Source organism: Eschrichtius robustus, chromosome 4 (genome assembly GCF_028021215.1).
Source record: "Eschrichtius robustus isolate mEscRob2 chromosome 4, mEscRob2.pri, whole genome shotgun sequence".
Lineage (NCBI taxonomy): Eukaryota > Metazoa > Chordata > Mammalia > Artiodactyla > Eschrichtiidae > Eschrichtius > Eschrichtius robustus.
The window spans coordinates 133,274,113-133,287,069 of NC_090827.1; the positions used below are offsets into that span (position 1 = coordinate 133,274,113).

The 12,957-nt window shown below is 33.5% G+C and overlaps 1 protein-coding gene across 2 annotated transcripts in view; it reads left to right on the top strand.

Annotated features, from left to right (window-relative positions):
• ADAD1 (adenosine deaminase domain containing 1) overlaps positions 1-12,957 on the top strand; it is a 47,499-nt gene that overhangs the window by 2,588 nt on the left and 31,954 nt on the right. For both annotated transcript variants that reach the window (XM_068542332.1, XM_068542333.1), the window contains exons 3-5: positions 1,009-1,176; positions 5,876-5,944; positions 10,323-10,448. In XM_068542332.1, coding sequence (XP_068398433.1) covers positions 1,009-1,176; positions 5,876-5,944; positions 10,323-10,448 — 363 coding nt within the window. The remainder of the gene's footprint in view (positions 1-1,008; positions 1,177-5,875; positions 5,945-10,322; positions 10,449-12,957) is intronic.

The window sequence follows — 12,957 nt, forward strand, 5'->3', positions numbered from 1 at the left end:
CTCAAGTTTACTAAATTTGGATTGGAACCCAGGTGATCATGAAGGAAGGAATTTGGGAAACTGAGGTCATAGATGTTAGGAGGAAAACAGTTTACCCTGATGCAGTCTGGAGTTGCTTCTAAAATCTTGATGTACATCTTAAAGAAAAACCCAGCAGTTAATGGAATATGTAAGAAAACAAGATAATACAATAATAATGAGGCTTATATGGAGTGACACTGTATGTAGCCATTTGTAACCGGAATGGAGACTTAAAAAGGCCTCCTGTAGTCTGAATACCGAGTAAAACTTGAACCAGAAAAATCTTTGGCTTGTAAATTTAGAAGATGGTTCCATTTCATTTTTCATCAGGCAAATATGAAAACTAGGTAAATGTAACTGTGTAAAGGTAATTTTTCCGGTAATTTTGGATGACTGGACAGTTTAGTTCTTTAGCATATCTTTTTTTATTATTATTTACTGTTTGGTTTTCCTTGTAAATCCCCCACACACACCGTAAGGCTATGATGGGTTGGATTGCTTATTGTGACTCCCTGATAGAAACGTAAGATTTCTTCAAAGGGATTCCTTCTGTTCCGGAGCTTATAAGAGTATCAGGGCACTCAGAGGGTAGGAGTTGTTCAACTTCATTGGTGTTGAAGTTCGAAAGAAGAGACATGTTGCCAGAGGCTCCACATCTTCCCTCTCATTGGTCATTAGATAGATATTGGGATGCTTACCATTGCCAGGCATTATACAAGGCACTGTCACTCTGTGTGTGACATGTACTCTAAGCTGGCCCTATTGTTCATGCTGAATCTGGAGCCAAACTGGCTGCTTGAAGGATTCCTCAGAACTAGTTCAGGGGCCCACTCCGCTTTACTTTTAACCTGTATTGGCTCTGCAGAATAACTGATAGGCTGAGATAGTTTTCTGCAGTTGTACTGGGATGTTTTCCTATGTCACAGACATCTTTTGCAAGATCATACTGTGAAGTATTACAACATTCATTCTGAGTTATTTTTCAAGGTAATGTTTTGGGACCATATTTTGCTTTTTGTGCTGTGGTGGATGGTATTCAATACAAGACTGGACTGGGACAAAATAAAAAGGAGTCTAGATCAAATGCAGCAAAATTAGCTCTTGATGAGCTTCTACAATTGGCTGAAACTGAACCAAGAATTTCAGAAACATCAGGTAAATATTCTTGATTATAAAGTAGTGTTTTTAAAGTGTATCATTTTCCAGAAAGAGTCACCTGAAAGATTTATGTTAATGAAGAGTTACTTGGCAACTACAAGATAGAAGTAGCAGGATTTGAATAATTTTCTTCCATTGCTGATTGCTGACTTATTTAATAGTAGTTAAAATGCTCTTGTATATTTCAACACCAGAGATGTAAACATGTTGCTGAACTGTCTGACAACTTGTCAGATTGTAGATGGGTTTGAGTCCTGAAACTTAGCTTTCTCTGTAACTTACTGGATTCTTATTATGAACTTAACACTGTGCACTTCACACGTAGAGGTTTTTAATGCAATTTTTGTTAAGTTTGCCTATGTTAAATTCGGTAATGGTAGGGTTAGTTGAGAAAATAAGGGCCTAAGGTAACATAGCAAATAGGTTGAGAGTGTAAACTCCACAATTAGATCGCTCAGGATTGAGTATTGACCCTGGACAAGACAAGTTGTTTGCCTCCTAAGCCTAAGTTTCATCATTTGAAAAATGGAGACAAGGATAGATACCTACTATGGCTGTCATTAGGATTCAGTAAATAATGGATGCAAAGCTTATAACCAGTGCCTGGTGAACAGTAACATAATCAAATGACAGTGGTTCTTATTAAATATTAATCAATTTGAGGAATATATATGTTAGCATAGTAACCAGTTTTTGTCAGTATTCATTCATGTTAGATTACATTTTGGTTTAGCTATAAATGAGGCAACTTTAGTAAAGAAAAACATTTAAATTTGATTTAAACAGTGACAATAAATTCTAGTTAAATTCAAATCACCGTATGACTGGGCTTTTTTTGTTTGTTTATAACCTATTAATTTTAATATTTCTCTTGTAATACTTTCCTTAAAGTCATTTTGTTCTTTAAGTTCAGTTCTTATTCCATATATTTTAATTTTTCTGTTGTTTAATTAAAACCATTATTAAGTTTTGATGTGTAGTCTTTCTCATTGTTTTCAAAATAGTGATAGTTTGTCATAGTTTGGATTAAATAAGTACTTAGGAAAGTATTTTGTTAATTTTCATATTTCTGTTCACTATTTTTTAGATTTATTAATTAATTTTTTAGGGCTGGGTATGATAATTTTGGTGTCTTATCCATGCTGGCAGTTTATCAATGGAAATTCTTTATATGTGATTATTTTATAAGCTATCAACCCACCTAGGTATGTCCCCAGCAATATTTTCCCCGTTTCTTTCCAACCGTCACATGCATTTGAATCAATAAATCTATGTTTTGAGGATGTGCTATGGTAAATACTAGGACTGTGATAACTTCCAGGGACTGTGGTAAATACTAGGAATCTAGAATCAAGTAAGACCTATTCTCTACCCTCAAGGAACTAAAAGACTTCGTTGAAATCAAGTTAAAATATATCTACAGAATTTCCCATGCATCTAATTTAATTATCAGAAAATGATATTTATGATTGGCTTCTCATGAAAAATGCATTTCCCCTAAGGGTTTTCAAAATGTTTATCTACAGCTAGCAAATCTTTTGCCCTGTGGGCCACAATTTTTAGTTTCTAAACATTTATCTTTTCCCTTTTTGTGAAAATTAAAGTAACATTTTCCCATCTCCACTGATGCCACTTTTATATTCACCATTGTTTTCTCAAAAAGTTCCAATAGTGCCTTAATGATGACTAAGAGTTCTTTAATAAAAGGTTTTCTCTTGGCATAGAGCCTGGAAATAATTCAATTAGGTCATCTTTTCCCTTATAATGAACTACGTTTTCTTTAAAATGTTTGTCCTAGACAACTGAGCTTAACTATTTATTTTTCTTGTGAAGGGATATGGAAGATAAGTATTGAGTATTTATTTCTTTTCTTTGCTGTTAATGTTATAGTTGTTTTTCTAGTCTCCTTCTCCCTATTTATAATGTAAAATTTTAAAAACTTATTTTTAATTTTTTCAAAATTCTGAACTCATCAGAATTATATTTCATGTATATCTTCTTTCATGTATTGTACATGGTGTTTTTGAAAGTATATTCTTAGTTTTTTGTTAACCATATGAATACTTTTTTGCTCTCTTTTCAAGAGCAGTATGATTAATGATATTATGTTAGGTTTTGAAAATCTAACACTTTTTTTTTTTTTTTAAACACTTTTTGACACAGTGATTTAAGAATCTGGCTCTGTGTTTATTTTAGTTCAATATCCCTTAAAAAATCATTTAATAATGTGGTAAAAGTAATGTAAACTTTTTGTAATGCATGTATTTAAAACATAAAAATTACCAAGTTAACCGTTTTAAGTGTACAGTTCAGTAGTGTTAAGTACATTCACTTTTTTGTGCATCCAATATCCATAACTATTCATCTTGCAAAACTGAAATTCTATACTCATTAAACAGTTACCCCCATTCCCCCCTCCACCAAGCCCATGGCAATTACCATTCTACTTTCTGTCTATATGAATTTGACTACTCTAGGTACCTCATTTAAGTAGAATCATACAGTATGTGTTTCTTTTGTGACTGGATTATTTCACTTAGCCAGTTTGTCCATGTTGTGGCATGCGTCAGAATTTCCTTCCTTTTTAAGGCTGAATAATAATTCTATTGTATGTGTATACCACATATTGTTTATCCATTCATCTGTTGATGGACATTTGGGTTGCTTCTCCTTTTGACTATTGTAAATAATGCTGCTATGAACATTGGGTGTACAAATATCTCTTTGACACCCTGCTTTCAATTGTTCGGGTTTTATACCCAGCAGTGGAATTGCTGGGTCATATGGTAATTTTGTATTTAATTTTTTTGAAGAACTGCCATATTGTTTACCATAATGGCTGCCCCATTTTACATTCCACCCGCAGTGCACAAGGGTTCTAATTTTTCCACATCCTTGTCAACACTTGCTATTCATTTTTTTTGATAGTAGCCATCCTAATGGGTGTGATATCATGTCTCATTGTGATTTTGATTTGCTTTCCCTAATTATTAGTGATGTTGACCATTTTTTTCATGTGCTTATTGCCCACTTGTATATCTTCTTTAGAGAAATGTCATACTTGTGTCCTTTGCCCATTTTTGAATTGGGTTGTTTGGTTTTCTTTTGAGTTTTAGGAGTCTTCTGTGTATTCTGGATAACAATCACTTATCAGATATGTGATTTTAAAATATTTGCTCCTCTTTTGTGATTTGCATTTTTACTCTGTTAATAGTGGCCTTTGAGTCACAGAAGTTTTCAATTTTGAAAATGTCCAATTTGCCTATTTTTTTTGTTTCCTGTGCCTTTCATCAGATCCAAGAAATCATTGCCAAATCCAATGTCATGAAGCTTTTTGCCCATGTTTTCTTCTAAGAGTTTTATAGTTGTAGCTCTTATGTTTGGGTCTTTGATCCATATTGTGTTAATTTTTGTATATAGGGTTAGCTGAGGGTCCAACTTCATTCTTTTGCATGTGGATATCATCTAGTTTTTCCAGCATCATTTGTAGAAAAGACTGTCCTTTCCCCTACTGAATGGTATTGACACTTTTGTTGAGAATCATTTGACCACCTTTGTAAGGATTTATTTCTGCGCTCTCGATTCTATTTCATAGATCTATAAGTGTCTGTCTTTATGCCATTGCCACACTGTTTTGATTAATGTAACTTTTGTAATTAAGTTTTGAAATCAGGAAGTGTGAGTCCTCCAACTTTGTTCATCTTTTTCAAGATTATTCTGTCTGTATATGGTGTTTCAAAATGCAGACCAACTTGTACAGTCACATTTTCTTATTTATTGAAAGCATTTGTGCTTGATAAACAGGATTTAATATCTTTAGTTTTCATTTCACTTGATCCTCACTGAATAGATGGAAACAAATCTTTCTCTGAGTTTTTAAAGTTCTGCTTATTTAAAGTCCAGAGTGTATATATCTAACTATAGTCAACATTTACTTAACTAATGTGAACCCCAAGATGACAGTGTCAGTCTTTCTTTGCTAATTTCTGTGTTACAACCAGTTTCTCATTTTACTCAAAATGAGGTCCAGAGTAGCAGTTCTATTTTCTTTCTTTGTCTTTATGAATGATTTCTTGAGAGATATTGACTACTTTAGTTGAACCTTTGCTCCTGAACCCTTCTCATTTAAGCTTTCCTGATCTTTTGTCATCCCTTTAGTTTAGTGTCATGTTCTTTTCTTGTTTTTCGTGGATTTCCCAACTTGGGAACCAAATTGGAAAGCTATTGCAAAGAATGGGACTGAAAGCTTAGAAAACTTTGAATGAAGTATTCCCCTACAAACTACTCTGATAAAATAGCATTAAAATGATAATTTTTACTTACTAAATTTTTGGTAGAATATTAAGTTTAAATGTTTTACCTAGTATTATTGTAAATGTAAAATTGTTCATAAGCATTTAGAACAGGGTTTCATTTTAACCGATTTTCAGAATGTTGAATCTATTACAAAGCAAGCTATATAGTAGCATAAAAATAGGGAACCCAGAAAAGTATTTGGTGTTTGTAGAATTGATTTCAATATAGGAAAGACATTTAGCAAGGCTGAGCTAATGGATAATAGATGGCCTAGAGTTGGCAGAAGTATACAGAAAAGATAATCATTCTTGGATTGCTGTTTTATTACAGAGTAGTATGATACCTGCTCTTTGGAACATTTGATGTTTCATTTTTCCTTATGTTTTTGTTTTATTTATAGGTCCCCCTCCTATCCCTGCAGAACCTATTGTTTCACCTGAACCAGTATATGTTTCAAAAGTACATTATGGTAGGAAAGTCCTTTATTATAATTTTTTTTTTAATTAATTAATTTATTTATTTATTTTTGGCTGTGTTGGGTCTTCGTTTCTGTGCGAGGGCTTTCTCTAGTTGCGGCGAGCGGGGGCCACTCTTCGTCGTGGTGCGCGGGCCTCTCACTGTCGCGGCCTCTCTTGGTGCGGAGCACAGGCTCCAGACGCGCAGGCTCAGTAGTTGTGGCTCATGGGCCTAGTTGCTCTGCGGCATGTGGGATCTTCCCAGACCAGGGCTGGAATCCGTGTCCCCTGCATTGGCAGGCAGATTCTCAACCACTGCGCCACCAGGGAAGCCCTATGATAAATTTTAAAGAAGATTAACCCAATTAAAAATTATAACAGCATATAATTAAAATATGCATAGGTATGAAAATGTACATTAGTATTTTATTATTCAAACCTGTCACACTTCTTCAAAGATGAGTATTTCCTTCCATACTCTGCTAAAAATGAGAGAAATAATAAAATTGGAGAGGAACTATTGAAGAAGTGGTTTTTTTCCTATAAAGAGATGGCTTATCAATATCATATAACTGCTTTTTTGAGAACTCTTTGCTTCAGTGGGCAGGTCATTAATGAAATCCAGTGGCTTTCTGGTGCTTGATGGTTGGGGTATTCATTTCAAGTAATCTATTCACTTTCTTTTAATGTTAGTTATTTGTCACTCAAGCCCAAAGAAAACTACAACTGCAATTGAAATTACTAGTTATGTGACCTAGGACCAGTTACCTCTCTGTGCACCTTAATTTCTCTATCTATAAAATGGCTACAATAATAATTATCTCATAGGATTATTGTGAGGATTAAATTATGCATGTAAAAAAAAACTTGATCAGTGCCTGGCACACAGTAGGTGCTCACTAAATAGTAACTACTATTATTTTAACATTTTATTATATTCAACATTATGTGGATTATTATATACTTTTCCCATTAGATTGTGAATCCCCTGAAAGGCAGGAAATTATCCTTAATTTCTACATTGCCTACATAGTAGTAACACTTCAGACTTTAAAGTTTAGAGTATTTGTACAACTAAAGTGAAGAACAGCGTTTCTTTCTTTGTCTTTTCCAGGTCTGAGGATTAGGATTTATGCCTTTTCAGGTTTGGTTTTCCATTGTCTTTCTGAGACAGAAAAAAGCTCCATTTGTGTGCTTGTTTGGAGTAAAACGACCAGACCAGGGAAAATAGGCGCATTCAAAAGGCAAAGTCTACCAATAGTTAAACGTAGTCAGTCAAATATAGTCATTTACCCTAACAGTCATAGGAATTGATGAACAGAAGGACAGTGAGTGATCAGTCCAACAGCAATGATTTCTTAATATGAGAAGGGACTCTAGTCTTTCTTTTCAGCCTCTGTGGACATTTTTAATGAATAGTTAGAAAGAATCCAGGGTTGGCAAATAATATAGACTACTGTTACCCTGAGAAAACAGATCAATCTATGCGGAAGAAAGAGTATGTGGTTAACCGTATGTTTAAGGAAATACATTAGTAGAGTCAGGTTTGGTAGGCTCAGGTAAAGAGTTAAAAAGTTAAAAATTGACAGTTTTCGTTTAGTCAGGAAACGGAGAACAGACATCATTATCAGGCTTATAGGTAAACACGGGAGTTGGATGTTATCACTTTTGAAGAAAAAAAGATTTGAGATACATAAAAATCTGAACAGGTCCTGTTGGGCTAGTTACGGAGGGCATCACCATTTCGCAGCCTGTCTACTTTGCCATATTTTTACTGGAGTGTATCTTCATTTAATATAGTGATATTTTGGCTCTGAAGATAGGTTCAGGTTACTTATGATACTAAAGATCACTTGAAATTAGCGACTGGAAATCAAAGAAATGGTGTTAGCATCATGTATGTCATGTTTTTATGTCACCCTTCACTTCCAATAGTTTAGGAGAACATTTTATTTCCTCAGCAACCAGCGCACATGTATAGGAAAAATAGTATTGCACTTGCTCCTTATTCCTTCATATGCATGCTAGTAAGAGATACATTTAGTAACTAAGATTTGATTATATTCACAACATTTGTTATTTCCTTCAACATCAGTTAAGATCAAGAGCTATATCAGTATGTTGTTAACTTCCAAACATTCTTTATGATATTCAGGTGCAACGTTTTTAATATGCAGCAAAATATTCTCTTGCCACACACATAATTCTTGATCTGTCAGTACTAATTGCAGTGTATTTTTCTGTTCTATATCATTGCACAAAATAATTGCTAACTATATAGGACATGATTAAATAAATTACAGTGCATTCATTCTGTGGAACCATTAAGAAGAAGGAGGGTAGCACTAATATCTACCTCTGAATGATGCCCAAGACCAAGTACAGTAAGTCCCTTACATACAAACGAGTTCCATTCCGAGAGCATGTTTGTAAGTCCAGTTTGTTCATAAGTCCAACAAAGTTAGCCTAGGTACCCAAATAACACAATCGGCTATATAGTACTGTACTGTAATAGGTTTATAATACTTTTCACACAAATAATACATAAAAAACAAACACAAAAAATAAAACATTTTTAATCTTACTATACAGTACCTTGAAAAGTACAGTAGTATCAGCTGCATCACCGCTGCTTTTATACTTGCTTCCAGGCATCCTAGGCTTGAAATAAAGATACTGTACTACTGTATACAGTACTGTACAGTAAAGTACACAAAAGCACAACCACTTGTAGAGGATGCACACATGTGACAATGTAATGACAGACACGTGAACTAACTTACATGATTCACACGAAAACATGTTCACATCTTTGAAAGTTCACAACTTGAAGGTTCGTATGTAGGGAACTTACAGTAAATGCAAAGTGGATTTTAGCATGCCCCAGTTTTTATTTTTTAAAGTAGAGTATGTTTAGATGTATTTTTTGTTTATCAAAATATCCATACTGGTAATAGTGGTTGCATTTGGAGAGGGAGACTTCTGAATGTACATCTCTTATATTGCTGTTACAGTGGGAAAAAAACGTTTCACTTTATAATATCATCAAATGAATATGCTTCTCCTGTATCATAAGTTTTTGGTAATAAGCTGAGCCAAGTTGTTGAGTGCTTCTCAGTCATATTTTTACCGCATAAACACCAAAAGCTAATTTTTACACCACACGGTAGTTTTACTAAATTAAATGAAATATATGCTAGCATGCAATTATAATAATTTGCACCTTCGCATTGTATGCTTTGTGGTTAGATAAAAGAATATAGCAAGTAGTTCATTCTTCTGATTGTGTTTATGATGTTCTTTAACTCTTTGTTGATGTGACTTTACATGTTTTTGCTAAAGAGCATTAAACAGTATTAACAAAGAAAAATTCAAGTTTGACGAATATAAGTAAAAACTTGTAAATGGCCTAGCTGAAATGAGTTGTATTATCTGAGACTACTAACGTTAAATTTTTATCATTTATGTGCCTTTTTAATATAATTATTAAGCAGGTAAAAAGAATTTCTGTGAAAAATATAGTTATACAATTCATATATATGCAAGGTATGAGAGCAAAATTGTTTCATTTACTTTTTTCTTCTGAAGATATAATGGACTGCGAACCACTTGATAGACTACTTAGCAACTATCATGCAACTAACGGGAACTATCAGTGTTTAGTAAACAACTAAACTTTGAGAAATACTATATTACGTGATTCTGCAACCTCTCATTCTCTAGAATAATGATTCTTCCCTGGGGATATACAAGCATACATACACAAAGCAACAGATGGTCAGGGCCCTATCTCAGAACCTCAAGTCTTTCAGTTTTTTTAAAAGGTCCATGGGTGACTTTTGATGTATATTCTTGGTTATAACTGTTCTATGGTAATCCTGATTACTTCAGACTATCTCCTTTCAAAGTTTGGGACTTTTTTTTTAGTGGGAACGTGGAACTATATCAAGAGTCTAAGTGTTTAGTGCTTTGCAGTGGTTCTCAGTGGGGCAAATACTTAGGAGTATATTTTGATTGTCACAATGATTGGGGAAGACTGCTGGCATTCATTGAGATGTTGCTTGTCAGGCAATGTGGGACAGTCCCATACAACAGAGAATTGTCTTGTGTCCTGTGTGACTTTTGAATGTTTTATCAATTATAAATTAGTAATCCTCTAATATGTAATACTTGCACATCTTTTTACAAGAATCTATCCAAAAAGCTCAATAACTTGTGTTCTTTTAGAATGGAATACTTTAAAATCTCAATCATGACATAAATTATAAATTTGCTTACATATCTCTATAAATTAACTCATTCAATTGAAAGGTTATAAGAGGAATAATAGAGACCTCTGGGAGAAAGCACAGTGTTCCTCAAATTCATGTTGCATTTGATTTTTTTTTCTAGAAGGGAGACATATTCAGTTCGCAAAGATTTCACAGATTGTTAAAGAAACATTTTATCAACTAATTTCTAATCATTCAGAGTATCTGAAATGTAGCAACTCATTAGCTGCTTTTATAATTGAAAGAGGTAAGTGCAAGTACTTGGGATGTGTTCATTTGTACAAAAACTATTAAGTAACTTAATGATCTGAACTATGCTATAGTAATATTTTAATTAACTATCTTTGCCCCTGTTGACAGTGGTGCTGCATTTATTTGAAGTGGCCTTTTCTAGTAGGTGTGGGTCATTAAACACAAAGATTCTCAAAGGTAGAGATAAAGTATACTGAACAGGAACCAATAGAGAACTGCAGAATGGTAAAATAACCTAATATTTTAATCAGTAACTGTGTTGGAGTCACTACCAGCTTGAAATCTAACCTCATTATAACAAATATTGAGAGGGACTCTATAAAAATTAACATATTTTCTTCACTTTCAAAGAATAAAAGATTAAAGTGAAAAATCATGAATCTATGTTTTTTCCTGTGAATATTATGATGTGATTCCAATTACATTTTATCTTTTATTTATCCTGTAATGTTCTAGATTGATCATTCATTAAACACGTTTGAATTTTATATTCATCTCTGAATAAGATATTATAGATGATATAAAAACAACTTGATATTTGGTTCTTATTCTTAAGGATTTGTTGTGACCTAGGTGGGGAGAAGATATATATGATTGTTCAAGGGTCAACTTTAGTTAGAAATCATGGAGCATGATACCTCCATGCTTTCTCATTCTCTCTCAAGATCACTTTGGCTATTTGGGTGTTTTTGTGTTTCCATACAGATTGTACAATTACTTGTTCCAGTTCTGTGAAAAATGCTGTTGATATTTTGATAGGGATTGCATTGAGTCTGTAGATTGCCTTGGGTAGTATGGTCATTTTAAGAATATTACTTCTTCCAGTCCTTGAGCACGGTATATCTTTCCATTTATTTGTTGTCAACTTCAATTCTTTCATTAACGTTTTACAGTTTTCTAAGTATGTCTTTTACTTCCTTGGTTAGATTTATTCCTATGTATTTTATTCTTTCTGATGCAATTTTAAATGGGATTGCTTTTTTAATTTGTCTTTTTGATAGTTCATTATTAGTGTATAGAAATGCAGTAGATTTCTATATATTAATTTTGTATCATGCAACTTTACTGAATTCATTTATTAGTTGTAATAGTTTTTTGGTGGAGTCTTTAAGGATTTCTATATTTAGTATGTCATCTGCAAACAGTGACAGTTTTCCTTCTTCTGATCCAATTTGTTTTCCTTTTATTTCTTTTTCTTGTCTGATTGCTGTGGCTAGGGCTTCCAATACTGTGTTGAATAAAAGTAGTGAGGGTGGGTATCCTTATCTTATTCCTCTGATATAAGAAGAAATGCTTTCAGCTTTTCACCATTGAGTACGATGTTGGCTGTGGGTTTGTCATATATGGCCTTTATTATGTTGAGGTATGTTCCGTTGCTACCCACTTTGTTGAGAGTTTATTTTTTTAATCATAAATGGATGTTGAATTTTGCTGAAAGCTTTTTCTGCATCTATTGAGATGATCATATGCTTTTTAATTTTCAGTTTGTTAATGTGGTGTGTCACATTGATTGATTTGTGTATATTAAACCATCCTAGCATCCCCGGAATAAATCCCACTTGATTATGGTGTATGATCCTTCTTTCAATGTATTGTTGAATTTGGTTTGCTAATATTTAGCTGAAGATTTTTTTGCATCTGTGTTTAGGCGTATTTGTCTGTAATTTTCTTTTTTTGTGGTATCTTTGTCTGGTTTTGGTATCAGGGTAATGCTGGCCTTATAGAATGAGTTTGGAAGTGACCCCTCCTCTTCAATTTTTTGGAATGGTTTGAGAAGAATAGGTATTAACTCTTCTCTGAATGTTTGGTGGAAGTCACCTGTGAAGCCGTCTGGTCCTGGACTTTTGTATGTTGGGAGTTTTTTAATTACTGATTCCATTTCATTACTAGTAATTGGTCTGTTCATATTTTCTGTTTCTTCCTGGTTCAGTCTTGGGAGATTGTATGTTTCTAGGAATTTATCTGTTTCTTGTAGGTTGTTCATTTTATTGGCATGTAATTGTTCAGAGTAATCGCTTATGATTCTTGGTATTTCTGTGCTGCCAGTTGTAACTTCCCTTTTTTCATTTCCAGTTTTATTTATGTGGGCCTTCTCTCTTTTTCTTGATGTATCTGGCTAAAGGTTTGTCAATTTTGTTTCTTTTCAGAGAACCAACTCTTAGTTTCATTGATCTTTTCTATTGTTTTTTTTTTTTAGTCTCTATTTCATTTATTTCTGCTCTGGTCTTTATGATTTCTTTTCTTCTATCTTTAGGTTTTGGTTATATCTATTTTTCTTGTTCTTTTAGGGGTAAGGTTAGATGATTTATTTGAGATTTTTCTTGTTTCCTGAAGTAGACTTGTTTTTTTCTAATTTTTTTAGAAGTTTTATAGTTTTATTTTATGTATGTATGTATGTATGGCTGCATTGGGTCTTTGTTGCTGCACTCCAGCCCTCTCTAGTTGCGTCGAGTGGGGGCTACTCTTCATTGCAGTGTATGGGCTTCTCATTGCAGTGGCTTCTC